The 18,319-nt window shown below is 48.3% G+C and overlaps 1 protein-coding gene across 1 annotated transcript in view; it reads left to right on the top strand.

Annotated features, from left to right (window-relative positions):
- Positions 1-18,319, top strand: part of CCDC78 (coiled-coil domain containing 78) — a 321,251-nt gene that overhangs the window by 135,156 nt on the left and 167,776 nt on the right. The window contains exon 6 of the mRNA XM_085628349.1: positions 12,178-12,352. Within this exon, the coding sequence (XP_085484475.1) occupies positions 12,178-12,352 (175 nt within the window). The remainder of the gene's footprint in view (positions 1-12,177; positions 12,353-18,319) is intronic.

Below are 18,319 nucleotides of genomic sequence, written 5' to 3'. Positions count from 1 at the left end.
GTGGTTATGTTCTTGGTGAACTTAATCCTTTTTTCATAGATGGCCATATGTGTATAATTTATAAAGGACCATTTTTCTTCATCTTCACGTGGTCTAATACCAAGGGATGCAAGAGTTGGAGGCCCCTTCTTTATCGATCTTGAAGCAGTCAACACTTGTTTCTTCTTATTATTTCGATCCGTTCGCCACCACCGAGAACATGCAATGTCAGCACTTCTACATATTGGAGTTTCTAAGGTGTCTCTCGGCTAACCGGTACTTCTGTATGCTTTTCCGCTGATACCACTCCTTCTCCAAATTCTCAAGAAAAATAGGGCCACCCGACCCAGGTCATACTTCAGTTGTCTGATAACAAGGGATGCAAGAACCTGAGGCCCTTTCTTTATCGATCTTAAAATCACCGGAGCCAAAACCTTAAGGATCCTCCACCTGCAACCCTCCAGATCATACCAACCCAGCACCTACAACTTCCCCACCTCCTGAAACACCGTGCCCATTCGCACAACCGGAACCGACACCATCCATGGACTTCTCACTATCTAACCACCAAACTCCAGATAGAGATATGCCACCAGATTTCTTGCTGACCAGCCTCTTACCAATCAACACAACATTCCTTTTGCTCCACCACTTACCATTTCCCACCAAAATAGCATGTTTTGATACTCACACCATGACTCTGAGGGAAAAACGTAGACCTCCCCTTTCTAGACCCCAGAACAGAGGTAACTCATCCATAGGAGCGGTAAGGGCGTTGACCCCCTACTGCGAGCCACTACACCCCAGACAGACTCCATATCCCTATGCATTTGGTTCCTCTAGAGTAGGGGCGGGGCTATGGAGCAATGTGGTGAGAATTGAATGAGGCTTTGTTAATGAACTCCACATGTCAGATTAGCTGTGTTTTTTGCTGTGGCTGGCCTGACATGCACAGTTCTGGCTTCTATAACTAACGCTACATGGTAGCTGGAAGAGCTTTGACACAGTCCCATCAGTCGTCAGCGGAGCTTTGTGTTTCTCTGACCCAGCCAATCCTGGCACTGCTCTTATGCTGTTTGATATTTAAACCAGCATGACAGCAGTGCTTGGATTGTCTGTAATGCTATTGCCCAGCATACACATCATTGTCTGGGAGAGTGAGTCCAGAGGATCAGCTCATCACTGAAAGAATATTTTTCTTTATGGTTGTTGTTAGACCTGGCATCATTGGCATGAGTCTCTCCTCCATTTTTTTCTGTTTGCCTCCTCTGTTTACGATGTTTTTGCTGGATTATTGCTTTGGGCACTGTGCCACTGCTGATCAGTGCCACAGTGCAAGTGCTCCCTATGTTAAATTGTTACATTGATTGGTGTTACCATGATTGGCTTGGTTGACTTACTGTTCAGACCCTAGTCTAGTGCACTGCGTGTGCCAAGGGCGTGTAAGTTAACTGCTGCTGGTGGGCTTGCAGCACTGGTTGTGCCACCCACAGAAGCAGCGTGCAAAATGTGTCTCAGGCCTGCCACCGCGGCGCCTGCGTGCAGTCCCTGACTGCCATGTCGACTTGGTAGGGAAACCTACTTACCAGTCTCTAAACCTTCACTTTGCCACATTTCAGACGCCTCTATGGTAGGCCCTAGGGCAGGGTGCATTGTTGGTAAAAGGTAGGTCATGCCCTGACGTGTGTGGCATGACCTAATAGTGAATTACAGCCATTTTCGTTTTTCACTATTGGAGGGCTACCTGCCTCCAATAGGCCAGACTGGGCAGACTGATTATTAACTCCATTATAATCTATCTGACTCAGGGAGCATGGTAGCAAGTCGAGTTTAGTATCCCTGAACTCAGAATTTAATAACACACCCTTTAGGATGGATGGTTTTTAAATTCTATGTTTGAAAATAGCACTTTTAGAAAGTGGCTATTTTCTTGTCCAACTATCTACCGGTCTCTGCTGGTTTGGTGTGTGTGTCAGGGGCTGGGTGGCTCCAGAGGCCTGAGTGAGTCAGTGTGGGGTGAATGGGGCGTTTACACGTAGAGTGAGGGAAGAGTAGCCTGCCCTGCCTGACACAATACTGGCTCCGCCTCCTGCTGGGCGACTGATAGCCCTGCTCCTGCCAGTGACAATACTGGCTCCGCCTCCTGCTGGGCGGCTGAGGACTCTGCCCGGCTCAGTGAATAGGCCAGGTGCCTCTGCCTGGCAACACCCACAACAAACCTGAGATGGTGGGAATCGCCCTGCTTGGACAAAGGGAACAAAGGGAAAAAGGGGTATAAGAGAAGGACCCCTGAACCAAGAACTCAGATCACTTCTGACAAGGAAACCTGTACCAAGGACAAGAAGCCTGCTGATCTAAGGACTTGCCTCCCCTTTCTGCCAGAGTGCTGTTTTGCTGTGGAGGAACCTGAAAGCTGCTTCTTTATTTTTGCCAAGGAACAAGGAGAGAGGAACTTGGTGTGTACTCTCGGAACACTTGCTAGGAAATCTCCAAGGACTGGAAGAGTGCCAGTCTCCTGCTGAAGTCACAGGGCCAAAGGACTTCACCATTTGCTGAATTGCTGGAAAGTGTTGTTTCCAGTACACAAGGGAAAATCTGCAGTCTCGACGCCGCCGACGCCGCCGAATCCAGCTCGACATCGTGAGTAACGGCTCCAGTGTCCCGAGCCTTCGACGCCGGCCGCCGGGCCCGATCGACGCCAGCAGCAACACCAGTGAGCAGTGGGTATCGGCCCCGGCTCCAAGTGACCCCGTCTCGACGCCGGTATCAACGCCAGTGAGGAGTGAGTATCGGCTCTACCTCCAAGCGACCCCGTCCCGACGCCGCTGCTGATCGCATCGACTCGACGCCCTTCTCGACGCCGTGAGCGCTGCTCCGGCCCGACATCCCTCGACACCGCTGCGGATTGACCCGACTCCGAGGCACGATCGACGCCGACCTCGACGCCGACACCTCGACGCCGTGGATCATCGTTTTCTTCATTTCTCAAGGTACTGTACTTGTGGGGTCTGTTGCGACTCCAGGCTCGACGTAGCGCTCCTCGCGGTCAACGCCGAACCTTGGGAATCTTGTAGACTCGACGTCGTGTGACTCCTGTGGGGGTTACATTGTTGCCAAAGAACTGTGCTCAGAAGAATACTTGCTAAAGAACTATTTGCCAAGAAGAAACCTTACTTGAACTATTATTTTTCCTTCCAAAGAGTATTTATTAAGACTGTGGTATATTTTTGTCGTTATTTGGTCTTGTGCTAAGCCTTATATAAAAATACTATTTTTATAATAACTTCTGTGTCGTGTCCATCTGTAGTGTATTCACTTTATTACTGTATGTGGTCATAAATGCTTAACACACTGCCTCTGAGATAAGCCTGTCTGCTCTGCCAAGCTACCAAGGGGGTAGCAGGGGTTATCTGAGTGTGTAATCCCCTTTCCCTGACTAGAGTTGGTAGGTCCCTATTTGTCAGAAGTGTATACCTCTGCCAACTAGAGACCGCCGGTTCTAACATTGGTGGTCAGCGGTGAGGATTTGAACTTTGCATTTATGACTCATGTGCAGTGATTAGTGTACGCTACATAGTGAAGGCAGACCATAACGCAGCCACAGTCTGTTTGGTAGGATATTCTATTTTTGTTCTCCGCTTTCCTGGAGCTTATTTTCTTAAACACTGCCAGTTTTTACCATGGAGAATGCCGGAGCTGCTACACCTGTGGAGAATGTTGTGGGGGAATTTGATAAGGAGAAGATAGATTCCTACACGCTAAAAGATCTAAAAGGATTTTGCAAGCAGTTTAAAGTTCCTACCACAGGTGTCTCAAAGAAAGAGGGCTTCCTCAAAGCGCTGAAGGCCTGGTTAGAGGCCAGAAATCCCTCTGATCCGGTGGTGGTACCGGAAGAGGAAGAAGAAGAGGAAGAGGAAGAGCCCACAGGTGGGCCAGTGTCATCTCCAGGCAGTAGTGCGTCCTCTAGGAGCCTTTCCCCCGAAGAATTAGAAGACAGGGAGAAGGAGAGGGGGTACAAGTTAGAAATGGCAAAACTTAAATTAGGAGGGCAGTTGGAATTAGAGAATGCAAGAAGCAAGAGAGAAGCTGAAATGGAGAGCAAAAGATTAGATTTTGAGAGAGAGAAATTAGCGTTTGAACGTGAGAAGATGGTGAGGGAGATGGAGCTTAAAACTAAGAGTTTAGAGTTGAATCCCTCTGGTGGCAGCACTCCATCTGTGCCTGCAGAAAGTAGGTTTTATTTTCCTAAAGATGTGATCAAAGATTACAGTAAGAATGAAGATATTAGCCAATGGTTTAAAGCGTATGAGTTAGCATTGTTGGCCCACCGGGTCCCTGAGAAGGATTGGGGAACGGGGTTGTGGAGCCGCTTTACAAACGAGGGGAGAGATACCTTGTAGAGCCTTCCTGCTGAGGATAGGATGTCTTATACTCATATGAAAGATGCTTTAATGCTGAGATATGGCTTAACTCCAGAAAAGTACAGACAAACCTTTAGAGAATGTAAGAAGTTGCCTGGTACTACGTGGGTTGAATATGTGTCTTTTTTCTGCAGAACCATGGATGGTTGTATAAAGGGTAGCAAGGTTGATAGTTATGATGCTCTTTATGATTTGTTTGCTTGGGAGCACTTGTCTAATAACTGTTTTCCAGAGCTACGCCAGCACCTTGTTGATAGCAAGCTATCTAACCCTAGAAAACTTGCTGAGGAGGCGGACCGCTGGGTCAGTAGTACCAGGGTCCACAAGGGTCCAGTGGGAGACTCAGCCAAAGGTGGGCAGGGTCCCCAGCAGAAGAGTGGGGGGGACAGGGGTAAACAGAGGGAGTTTCAGAAAGGGCCCCAAAGTAGTCCCCAAGGGAACCAAGGGAAGGGTTCCCAGCCTCCCCCTGTAAAGAAGCCAGAGGCCCCGACAGGTAAACCTGTTCACAGGGGCCCCATGACCTGCTATGCCTGTAAGCAGGTGGGACACCGTTATTATGATCCCCAGTGTCCCATGAAGGATTCGAATGCACCGCCGCGTGCACCCCCTCGTCAGGTAGCGAGTGTAGCCCTGGGAGGGGATGAGATGGGTGCCCCCGGTGGGTGGGGTCCCGCAGAAATGTCCCTGGTCTCTTTAGGAGACGTGGAAATGGTCCCTCCAACCCCTCTGCCTAGTAACACTAAGAAATATAGGCAGTGGGTGACCATTAATGGCCATAGGGTGGAAGCTATCAGAGACACCGGAGCGAGTGTGACAGCTGTCAAGTGTCACTTGGTGTCCAGAGAGCAGGTGGTCCCTCATGCATTCTACCCCGTTGTAGCTGCTGACAACTCACAGAGTCAGTGTGAGGTAGCTCAAGTTCCTTTTGAGTGGGGGGGGGTCTCAGGTACTCTTCAGGTTGCTGTGAGGCCCGCCATGCCTGTTGATTGTCTCTTGGGCAATGATTTGGAGGACTCCCCTTGGGCTAAGGTGGAGAGAAAAGCGCATCTGGAAATGTTGGGTCTGCCTGAGTGGGTGTGTGCGACCACCCGGTCCATGTCAGTCAGTAAGGGTGTTGATGGGGGCCCGGAGCCTGAAAGTATGGCCCAGGTCCCAACCGTGAAGAGAAGAGGCAGGGGGCGCGGGAAACCGTCCCCCATCGTTCCCGCGGTCCAGGAGGGAGCAGACCCTGAGGGGGATGCCCTGGAACCGACAGGAGAACAAGTGGCCAAACTGGGAGACCTGCCCGAGCTGACCCATTGGCAGCAGGATGGTGGTCCCTCCAGGGAGGAATTTTGTGCTGAACAGAAAGTGTGCCCTTCTCTTGTGGGTATGAGGCAGCAGGCCTCAGCCCAAACGACAGGTGATCAGTCAGGATCACATTGGGTCTACTGGGAGAACGACCTCCTGTATAGCGAGCCTAAGGCTGCTGAACCTGGGTCAGCCCGTGTGCTGGTGGTACCCCAGCGCTTCAGAGCCTTCCTACTGGGGTTGGCTCATGACGTTCCGTTAGCTGGACATCTGGGGCAGAACAAGACCTATGACAGGCTTGTCACCCATTTTTATTGGCCCCAGATGAGAAGGGATTCAGATATCCATTGTAGGACCTGTCAAACTTGCCAGGCAAGTGGGAAAAGCGGGCGGAAGCAGAAGGCTCCCCTCCAACCTTTTCCCGTCGTCAGTACCCCCTTTGAGCGAGTGGGAATTGACATTGTGGGGCCACTGGACCCCAAGACAGCCATGGGCAACAGGTTTATCCTGGTCTTGGTGGACCATGCCACCCGGTACCCGGAAGCCATCCCTCTCCGAACAGTGACGGCCCCCGTGGTGGGACGGGCACTGATGGGTGTTTTCTCCCGCATGGGGTTCCCCAGAGAGGTGGTGTCAGACCGGGGCACCAACTTCATTTCGAATTATATGAAGTCTCTGTGGAAGGAGTGTGGGGTAACCTACAAGTTTACCACTCCTTACCACCCTCAAGGTAATGGGCTGGTTGAGAGATTCAACCGGACCCTAAAAGGCATGATCATGGGTCTTGAAGAACCAATGAGGCGTAAATGGGACGTCCTCTTGCCATGCCTGCTGTTTGCTTACCGTGAGGTGCCACAGAAGTCTCTAGGGTTCAGCCCCTTTGAGCTTTTGTATGGTCACCCGGTAAGAGGACCTTTGAGTCTGGTCAAAGAAGGCTGGGAGCAATCTCCCAGGAAACCCCCCAGGATGTATATAGTTACATGCTGGCCTTTAGGAACCAGACTCGGCGCTTCAGAGATCTTGCTCAGGCAAATCTGGAGGCCAGCCAGGAAGAGATGAAGCGGTGGTACGATCAGAATGCCACTCTGGTTGAGCTTCAACCTGGTCAGAAAGTTTGGGTCATGGCCCCTGTGGAACCTTGTTCGCTCAAGGACAGGTGGACTGGACCATTTGAGGTTGTGGAGAAAAAGAGCGATGTCACCTACTTGGTGGACTTGAAGTCTCCCAGGAACCCCTTAAGGGTCCTGCATGTCAACCGGTTAAAGCCCCACTTAGAAAGGTCCGAAGTGGGCATGCTCCTTGCCACAGATGCTGGGATGGAGGAGGAGAGTGAGCCTCTTCCCGACCTCCTGTGTGCAAAAGAAAAAGATGGGTCAGTGGATGGTGTTGTCCTCTCTGACACACTGACCCCTGAGCAGCAGCAAGATTGTCGCCACCTGTTGGTACAATTCCCTGATCTGTTCTCCTTAATCCCTGGTGTCACTCAGTGGTGTGTCCATGATGTGGACACCGGGGACAGCACTCCTGTGAGGCACAAGGCCTACAGGGTGACTGACAAGGTCAGAGCATACATCAAGGAGGAGGTCTCCAAGATGTTTGCCTTAGGGGTGGTTGAGTCCTCTAGCAGTCCTTGGGCCAGCCCAGTGGTCTTGGTCCCAAAGGCTGCAGCGCCTGGTGCTTCACCAGAACTTCGGTTCTGTGTGGATTACCGAGGACTCAATTCGGTCACCAAGACTGACGCGCACCCCATCCCCAGAGCTGATGAGCTCATCGATCGGTTGGGGGCTGCCCGGTACCTTAGTACGTTTGATCTAACGTCTGGGTACTGGCAGATCGCCTTGACTGATGGGGCAAAAGAGAGGTCTGCATTCTCCACACCAGATGGGCACTACCAGTTCCGTGTGATGCCCTTTGGGATGAAGAATGCCCCTGCCACATTCCAGAGGTTGGTTAACCAGGTATTGGCCGGGCTGGAAGATTTCAGCGCCGCCTACCTGGACGATATAGCAGTGTTCAGCGCCAGCTGGGAGGAACACTTGCGCCACCTCCAGGAAGTGTTGTTGGCCCTGCGCAGAGCAGGCCTCACAATCAAGGCTAGTAAGTGCCAGATTGGGCAGGGTTCAGTGGTGTACTTGGGGCACCAAGTAGGGAGCGGCAAGGTGGCCCCCCTGCAACCCAAGATAGATACCATCCTGGCTTGGGAACCGCCCAAAACCCAGACTCAGGTGAGAGCCTTCTTGGGTCTCACGGGCTACTACAGGAGGTTTGTCAAGGGGTATGGCAACATTGTGCACCCCTTGACCTCGCTGACTTCCCGGAAGCAGCCGAGACTTGTGATCTGGACTGACGCCTGTCAGAAAGCCTTTGACACCCTGAAAACTGCAATGTGTACAGCACCGGTCCTCCAGGCACCCGACTTTTCAAAAGAATTCATTGTCCAGACGGACGCTTCAGAGCATGGTGTGGGGGCTGTTCTAGCACAGATGAATGAGGAGGGCCGAGACTTACCTGTAGCCTTCATCAGCCGGAGGTTACTTCCCAGGGAACAAAGGTGGAGTGCGATAGAGCGTGAGGCATTTGCTGTGGTCTGGGCGCTGAAGAAGCTAAGACCCTACCTGTTTGGGACTCACTTCCGGGTTCAGACAGACCACAGGCCCCTCAGATGGTTAATGCAGATGAGGGGTGAGAACCCAAAGCTGTTGAGGTGGTCCATTTCCCTACAGGGGATGGACTTTACGGTGGAACACCGCCCTGGTACAGATCACGCCAATGCTGATGGTCTGTCCAGATTTTTCCGCCTTAGTGATGAGGACTCTCTGGGTGAAGGGTAGTTCTCCCCACATTTCAGCTGGAGGGGACACGTGTTAGACCTGGCATCATTGGCATGAGTCTCTCCTCCATTTTTTTCTGTTTGCCTCCTCTGTTTACGATGTTTTTGCTGGATTATTGCTTTGGGCACTGTGCCACTGCTGATCAGTGCCACAGTGCAAGTGCTCCCTATGTTAAATTGTTACATTGATTGGTGTTACCATGATTGGCTTGGTTGACTTACTGTTCAGACCCTAGTCTAGTGCACTGCGTGTGCCAAGGGCGTGTAAGTTAACTGCTGCTGGTGGGCTTGCAGCACTGGTTGTGCCACCCACAGAAGCAGTGTGCAAAATGTGTCTCAGGCCTGCCACCACGGCGCCTGCGTGCAGTCCCTGACTGCCATGTCGACTTGGTAGGGAAACCTACTTACCAGTCTCTAAACCTTCACTTTGCCACATTTCAGACGCCTCTATGGTAGGCCCTAGGGCAGGGTGCATTGTTGGTAAAAGGTAGGTCATGCCCTGACGTGTGTGGCATGACCTAATAGTGAATTACAGCCATTTTCGTTTTTCACTATTGGAGGGCTACCTGCCTCCAATAGGCCAGACTGGGCAGACTGATTATTAACTCCATTATAATCTATCTGACTCAGGGAGCATGGTAGCAAGTCGAGTTTAGTATCCCTGAACTCAGAATTTAATAACACACCCTTTAGGATGGATGGTTTTTAAATTCTATGTTTGAAAATAGCACTTTTAGAAAGTGGCTATTTTCTTGTCCAACTATCTACCGGTCTCTGCTGGTTTGGTGTGTGTGTCAGGGGCTGGGTGGCTCCAGAGGCCTGAGTGAGTCAGTGTGGGGTGAATGGGGCGTTTACACGTAGAGTGAGGGAAGAGTAGCCTGCCCTGCCTGACACAATACTGGCTCCGCCTCCTGCTGGGCGACTGATAGCCCTGCTCCTGCCAGTGACAATACTGGCTCCGCCTCCTGCTGGGCGGCTGAGGACTCTGCCCTGCTCAGTGAATAGGCCAGGTGCCTCTGCCTGGCAACACCCACAACAAACCTGAGATGGTGGGAATCGCCCTGCTTGGACAAAGGGAACAAAGGGAAAAAGGGGTATAAGAGAAGGACCCCTGAACCAAGAACTCAGATCACTTCTGACAAGGAAACCTGTACCAAGGACAAGAAGCCTGCTGATCTAAGGACTTGCCTCCCCTTTCTGCCAGAGTGCTGTTTTGCTGTGGAGGAACCTGAAAGCTGCTTCTTTATTTTTGCCAAGGAACAAGGAGAGAGGAACTTGGTGTGTACTCTCGGAACACTTGCTAGGAAATCTCCAAGGACTGGAAGAGTGCCAGTCTCCTGCTGAAGTCACAGGGCCAAAGGACTTCACCATTTGCTGAATTGCTGGAAAGTGTTGTTTCCAGTACACAAGGGAAAATCTGCAGTCTCGACGCCGCCGACGCCGCCGAATCCAGCTCGACATCGTGAGTAACGGCTCCAGTGTCCCGAGCCTTCGACGCCGGCCGCCGGGCCCGATCGACGCCAGCAGCAACACCAGTGAGCAGTGGGTATCGGCCCCGGCTCCAAGTGACCCCGTCTCGACGCCGGTATCAACGCCAGTGAGGAGTGAGTATCGGCTCTACCTCCAAGCGACCCCGTCCCGACACCGCTGCTGATCGCATCGACTCGACGCCCTTCTCGACGCCGTGAGCGCTGCTCCGGCCCGACATCCCTCGACACCGCTGCGGATTGACCCGACTCCGAGGCACGATCGACGCCGACCTCGACGCCGACACCTCGACGCCGTGGATCATCGTTTTCTTCATTTCTCAAGGTACTGTACTTGTGGGGTCTGTTGCGACTCCAGGCTCGACGTAGCGCTCCTCGCGGTCAACGCCGAACCTTGGGAATCTTGTAGACTCGACGTCGTGTGACTCCTGTGGGGGTTACATTGTTGCCAAAGAACTGTGCTCAGAAGAATACTTGCTAAAGAACTATTTGCCAAGAAGAAACCTTACTTGAACTATTATTTTTCCTTCCAAAGAGTATTTATTAAGACTGTGGTATATTTTTGTCGTTATTTGGTCTTGTGCTAAGCCTTATATAAAAATACTATTTTTATCATAACTTCTGTGTCGTGTCCATCTGTAGTGTATTCACTTTATTACTGTATGTGGTCATAAATGCTTAACACACTGCCTCTGAGATAAGCCTGTCTGCTCTGCCAAGCTACCAAGGGGGTAGCAGGGGTTATCTGAGTGTGTAATCCCCTTTCCCTGACTAGAGTTGGTAGGTCCCTATTTGTCAGAAGTGTATACCTCTGCCAACTAGAGACCGCCGGTTCTAACAGTTGTTTATTTTAATTACAGTTAAATAAGTATTGCAAAGGTTATCGGTGCACATTCTATATAAATATAATGTATCTATAAATAGAATGTGCTCTGATCACCTCTGCAATGCAAATTTAAGCATGTCCGTACTTTAGATAATTATTAAATTTTACGTTGATGCACGTACCCCACCACTTTTAAAAGTCACCAGCCGTTGCTACCCCGAGGCCTTTTGATTTTGACCTTGTCAACCGCCTGAAATTGCACCTCCCTTACCGTGTTTTCAACATTGTACCTCTGATTACTTTTGCATTGAGCCTCCGCATCTTTTGACCAATGCCTACATAATCCATCACCCCTCCAGGATTAGGTTTTGAAGAAGGAGGCCTGCCTTTCAAAAGCACAAAAGGAGGCACCCCAGTCATTACATTTTGCTTATTATAATTGCTCCATAAATCTCTCCTGAACTGCATGCACCACATCATCACCCTATGAACCAACCATCTGAAACATCTCTTTCAGCATCCTAATAACTATTTACACCATGTTGTTACCTTGAGGACTATACAACTCAACTGACAAATGTTTGATACCAAATGAGAATAAGAATGACTGTATAATCTGGGATTTAAACGGGACCTAATTATCCGTAACCAACACCTTAGGAACACCCTCCCTTCGAAACATATCCTTCAAACAATCAATGACCACAAACATAGTTGGTTCCTTCAAGAACTTGCATTCCACCCACTTAGGAAAATAATCCACCACTACTAAAGCATACCTCAAACCAGGACCAAGATTGTACATGGGTCCAACAAGAACACGCTTTTATAGCAGCTGCCACTTTCAGGGTGTAACAGTTAGAAAATAGCTGTTCGAGCTCTATATGGGACAGAGCATTTGGCTGGTCATGGTGGTATGATTTCAGCACATGCTAAAGTAGTTTACTGTGGTCCTTTTTTTATTCTGAAGGAGCATGTGTTCGAAATTTCATCGTAAGTCTTTCCTAAGATAAGAGCAACTTCTTCTGCATAATCAGTTTATAAATTGCTAATAAAGGTGTTATGTATTTGGTGTTTTAATACCATCTTTTTCTATTTTGCAGCACTTTGAAAAAGAGGGTTTATGGTTTTCTAACTTAATTGGTACTCAGTTTATCAAACTTTGAATGATAAAAGGCTACCTTCTACATGCTAGGATTCAAACATGTGACCTGTAGGCTTTACGCAGATCTCAGTAGTGAGCTCTTACATCACTCCGCTGATACCTTGCAAGTTTCACATGACTTCTGGGTTGTGTTCCCGTTCCTCCCCCATGACTCTTATTGGTTTTATCCCCCCTCGCAGTGACTCAACACTGACCCAGTTACTGGAGGATGTCCTAGGTGGGAACTGCAAGACAAGGGTTATATGCTGTCTTCCTCCGGACCCTGATCCTCGCCGTCTGTCCGCCATACTCAAAACCTGCACTGCCTTGTCCCAAGTCAAGAATTTCCCTGTTCTCAACAACTACTACGTGAAGGTAATTTTCAGTCCCAGCATCCTTGTCTGCACTTCCAAAGATGGAAATGGCCAAGGGTACATTTAGGGCTGGGAGTATTGGTCATAGTTGTACTCCAACATTATGGAATAAGCCTGAGTATAATGAGATGGAGACAACGATGTTCAAGTGACATGTATGAGGGGCTTCAATGCCATTTCCTCTAAATTGTTTAATCATTGGCATGCTGGAGTCCCTATGACCTTCCATCCATTCTTCAGCCCCAACCCTGCTCTACCAAGGCACGCAGCTAAGACCCTACAGAATCCCTACTCTCACCTTCCGTGGTGCTTCAGTCACAGACCACCTTCTCATCCAGCACACCTCTTTCAGGCACTTGGAGTTTCTGCTTCCTCTCACACAGTGCTACCTGCTCCAGACTTATTCACAGAGTAGCTACTGACATATACTAGAGGTCTACCTACCTTCCAGCCCCATTCACATGCCCTTTGCTGCTGCACTCACAGTTCCAGTTAGGTCCCAATCCCTTTTACACAGTTTGTTAATGCCATGGTCACCATCTCACCGACATCTTGGTCCTGTTACCTGGGACCACCTACTAGACGCCAACCCAGCGTTCTACCACTGCTTGCTCCAAGTCTTGGCAATTCATTTATAAGTGAGGAGAAAATGAAATGTGTTAAGTTTGATTTGCTTGAAAATCATGGCTCTACAAGATAGCTGAAACATTTCTAAATATCTCCTTGTTTATAGTCTGGTGGGTGGACCGGGTACTCCATCAAAACATGGTGGATGTCCAGTCTGGTGTATTTAAAGTGCCACTGACTATTATGCACTTGTAATATGGTGGACTAAACATCCACCACATTTTTGACAGTGGGTCTGGTCTGCCAAAAGTTACATAAGGCCCAAAGGGGCTGATTTAGAGTTTGGTGGACAGCCTGACAGTCCCCAGGGTGGCGGAAGTTATTACTTCAGCCACCTGAGTGGACTACCGCCCATCACATTTAGAGATCCCTCCTGACAGGCAGAGATCTCTAAGTCTTCAGAGTAGCTGTCGCACCAGCAGCACCTTTGAAGGCATTGTTATAAGTTTGCTGAACAGCCACCACATTACATGCAACCGCTCAGCAAACGTATTTGTTTTTAAAAAGCTGCAGTTTATTTCTGAAAAACATACTTACAGTTAACAACCATGAATTTTTGGGATCCTCCCCCCCCCCCCCCCATGGTGTAAGGGTTTATTTTATTTAGTATTTTTTTCTGTACAGAACAACCAGGTTTCATTGAGGTATCAAACAGAAAACGAACTACTTCTCACGTACCTATACGGAGGTCTGCAAATCCACTGGGCCATCGGTGTAATGTACGTCTCTCACTCTGACATCTCCTGTTTCATACTCAGTCCCTATTCTTTTGCATGCCAGTCACACTCTCTACTCATTTCTTTCTCCTATCTTTCTCACCTTTTTGTTAATATTGTTACATATGCTTAATTCTCTTTCACTACTGCCCACCTTGTCTCTCTCTCTCTCTCTTTTGAGTATGAATCAGGGGCGGTTTCTCCATTAGGGCTCAGGGGCTGTGCCCCTCTGAATTCCTACACATTCACATAAAAAAGTATTAAATAGATCGATGTATTTAGAGATATGATCGTATCCCTAAATAAATCGATGTATTTATGTCTGGGCTGTTTGTTTCAGGCTGCCTTCCCCGCATCGCTCTGAAGCAGGAGATGGAAGCCAGGCAGTAAATCAGCTTTCTTAACTGTGATACATGACGCAGGGCTTTCTGTTTTAAAGCCCTTCTTTGCCATTGTGGTCTCTGGTTGTATGAACTCTGTAGGCCAGTGATGCAATTAGCATCACTGTTTGGGGCATTGGAGACTTCATCCCTACGTGATTTCAGACGTCCGTCATTCAAAGGCGTAGATCCCACCTTTTCGTCATACTTGAGCATGGATGCAAGCACGTCTTATCGGGTGCCTTGCTCTTGGTATTGGTGAGTGTCTGCAAGCTAATGCTGTGTTCTGTATATTGTGCTGAGACCCCACATCACGCTAACCTCCCCCACTGTGACACCCAACGTTCTTGCTGCACATTGCTCGCTCCTTTAGAAGCAGAGCCGGCATTTACTCCTCCGTGAAATGGATCAAAATAAGGAACAGGAATCATTCTTGTTCCCTTGTGAAGTTGTTCCAATTCAAGCCCAAAGCGAAAGATATGTGCTTACTGTGTAATATGCGCTTACACTGTCCAGTTATCTGTTGTACAATATTAAAACTGGGCCTGTCTTCAAGCCCCTAAGTTAACCCTGATGCCAAAAACATGGATTGACTTGCAAACAATGAATATTAAAAATGTCAAGGGAATGCATTTCAGTGATTTAGTTCCTCTCTTTTTTCACATGCTTTACTTAATCTTGTATTCCCCAAGAGTTGGTGATTTTAAAATTGTGTTGTTTATCTATATTTTTTTCTGTGCATACTTTGAGGCTTGAGCCATGTCAGGGGTTTATGAGGGGCTTTGATTGAGTGCTCAGGTGCTAATGCTGAAGCCAAAGTGTCCGTCAGTGGGTTGGCCTCTCTGCAGAGCACACAGAACAATGTTTGTGTATTCCATTTGCAAATGAAATTCTGTGACTGTGTGTGTGAAGGGGGAGCACAGATGTCAAAATATTTGCAAGGCAAAAGTAAGAGAAATTAAAATGCAGTGCATGTTGGAGGCAGTGAAGTGACAGAGAAGCGAGGAAGTGCATTCGGGGAAGAGTGAAAAGAGAATGCTGAAGAGGAAAGAGAGGGGATTGAAGATGTGCAGATAAACAAGATATGCAAAGAAAAAGAGGATACATATCTAATATAAATAACACATAACTGAAGGCCAAACTCCTTCCACTGGCCTCAATGCTATTTAATTCACAGACTCACTATTTCAGAATTTAAACATTTCCAATGTTAATTATTTATAAGAAATCATTGTTGTTACTCATTTATCTTAAACAACTAATACCTAGTGACAAACCTAATCACACTGACAGGCTTTAGGTGTATGTCAGTTGTTGTGTCATTTATCTAGATAAAATTACATCTCAGAGAGAAACCAAAATACCTGTCAGGTGCCACACTATGGGAATCACAGAAATGTATTTGACATGTTTCTTTACAGAGAGCACCCACTTTTTTCATCTCACTTAAAGACCTGTCTGCACAAATGTCTATATGACTGGTTACAGCCAGCATCTGTGGGTGCTTCTCGAAGTCTGGTTAGAGCATATTTTTCCATGTAGTGCAGGACACTGGGCAAGCATACATTTTAAAGGGCTAAAGTTGTCATGCTGTACAATTTACACATTACAGTAACTGTTGAACAAATTAATGCAGGAAGATATGAGGAAATTTTTAATGTTTTTAATATTTCACGACTATACTTTCCCACTGCTTAATCAGCACTGCTTTATCGCCACATTAATTTGCTTTAAAATGCACCATTTGCCAATTTCTTTTCATTTCTTTCTTGGGAGAGGGACTCACCCTGAACCCTAGGTTTGTCCATTGAACTTGCTCACATCGCTCGCTATATAAAAATCATGCCCAGCATTTACTTCCACCACTTTCAAATGTCACCAGCCGCCACTGATGGCTTATGGGCCTTTATGTTTGCACCCAGTAATAGGGGAGCTCCAATACCTTTGGGTCGAGCCTACACTAAATAAGACAAGCACTGGCAAACCCAATAGGTGTTGTTTATGCATGAGCTATTACCTTTGACAATATGTTTTAGCCATGTTGTCCACCAGTTTGGCAGCTGTTCATCATGGCTAAAAGTTAAGGACGTAAAGGAGAGTAGTTTGGAGTTGAGTGTTGTAAAGTAGAGTGTGGTGGAGAAGAGTGGAGGTGTTATGGAGTGGTGTAGAGAATCATGGAGTGGTGTGGAGTAGAGGTAGAGTTGAGTGAAGTCAGGTCTGGTGGCTTATTGGACTAATGCATCCACTGTACGGGCCTGTGTTTGACCTCGTGGTCACAGGTTCAAACCGGCTGGTCAACTCAGCCTTTCATCCTTCTGAGGTCGATAAAATGAGTACCATTGAGTTGAGTAACAATAAACATCTGTTATTCAGCGCCACGATGCCCTTCTGGGTGAATGTGGGCTTTTTAAATACACATGTTATGTGGAGTGGCATAGTGTTGTGGAGTATCGAGGAGGGAGTCGACTGGAATGGCATAGAGTCGAGTGGTGTACAGTAGAGTGTCATAGAGGGTAGTGTCAGAGTGTTGTGTTGTGGTGTAGAGCAGAGTGAAGTGGTGTAGAGTGTTGTGGAGTAGATTGTTGTAGAGTGGAGCGGCATAGAGAGGAGTAGTGTAGCAGAGTGGAATGGCGTGGAGTAGAGTCTCAATAGGAATGAAGTGGCATGGAGTGGAGTGGCGTACAATGGAGTACTGGAGTGGCATAGAGTGAAGTAGTGTGTTATAGAATAGAGAGAGTAAAGTGGCATGAAGTGGCATAGATGAAGTTGTGTGGAGTGTCTTGGAGTAGAGAGTCATAGAGTGGAGTGTTGTAGAGTGGCCTAGAGTGAAGTGGCATAAAGTACAGTGGTGCAGAGTAGACTGGCATAGAGTGCAGTGGCTTAGAGCGCATTAGTTTTGAGTAAAGTCGTGTAGAGTGTATTCATGTAGAATGCAGTGGCATAGAGTGGAGTCACAGCGTGGATTGCAGTGATGTAGAGTGCAATGGTGTGGAGTGTTGCAGGATGGAGTGGGAGTGGAGTAGAGTGGCGTAGAGTGCATTGGCCTAGGGATGAGTGGTGTAGCGTAGAGTGCAGTGGCATAGAGTGCGGTGGTGCAGAGCAGCGTAGAGTTCAGTGGTGGAGAGTGCAGTCTTGCAGAGTGGAGTGTCTTAGAGTGCAGTGGTGTAGAGTGCATTATTGTAGAGTGCAGTGGCGTAGAGTAGAGTGTTGCAGAGTAGAGTGCTGTAGAGAGCACTGACATACAGTAGAATGGTGCAAAGTAGAGAAAAGTGGCATAGAGAGCAGTGACATAGAGGGCAATGGCGTAGAGTAGCATAGCATGCAGTGGTGTAGAGTTCAATGCCGTAGAGTGCGTCTTGCAGAGTAGAGTGTCTTAGAGTATAGTTATGTACAGTGCATTGGCATAGACTACAGTGGCATAGAGTACAGTGTTGCACAGTAGAGTGCACTACAGAGTAGTGGCATCCAGTGCAGTGGTTCAGAGTAGAATAGAGTGGGCTAGAGTGCAGTGACATAGAATGCATTGATGTAGGGTGGCGTAGAATGTTGCAGAGTATAGTATAGTGGCATAGAGTGCAGTGATGCAGAGTAGTTGGCTTAGAGTGGATTGGTTTTGAGTAAAGTGGTGTATAGTACATTGGGCAGAGTGCAGTGGTTTAGAGTAGAGTCGCATGGAGCGCAGTGACGTAGAGTGGTGTAGAGTGGCGTAGCATAGAGTAGAGTGGCATAGAGTGCAGTGATGTAGAGTGGATTGTTTCAGAATGGAGTGCTGCAGGGTAGAATGGAGTGGTGCAGGGTAAAGTGGAGTGGCATAGCGTAGTGGTGTAGAATGCACTGGCGTAGCATGGAGTGGTACAGAGTGTAGTTGCCTAGACTGGAGTGGTGTAGAGTGCAGTAGTGAAGAGTGCAGTGGTGCATAGTAAAGCAGAGTGCATAAGTAGTAGAGTAGAATAGTGCAGAATAGAATTCAGAGGTGTAGAGTGAAATGGCATAGAGTGCAATGGTGCACAGTGGTGTAGAGTGCAGTGGCATAGAGTAAAGTGGTGCAGTGGCATAGAGTACAGTGGCACTGAGTAGGGTGGCGCCAAGTAGAGTTGCATTTAGTAGAGTGGTGCCGAGTAGATTGGCGGTGAGTAGATTGGCAGAGCGTGCAGTGTTGCAGAGTAGAGTGTCATAGAGTGCAGTGGTGTAGAGCAGAGTGGTGCCGAGTAAAGTGGCATAGAGAGCAGTGGCAATGAGTACATT

The sequence above is a fragment of the Triturus cristatus genome, chromosome 10 (assembly GCF_964204655.1).
Source record: "Triturus cristatus chromosome 10, aTriCri1.1, whole genome shotgun sequence".
Classification (NCBI taxonomy): Eukaryota; Metazoa; Chordata; class Amphibia; order Caudata; family Salamandridae; genus Triturus; species Triturus cristatus.
The sequence above is the reverse complement of the archived record's forward strand: the minus strand, read 5'-3'. Positions and strand labels throughout refer to the sequence as shown.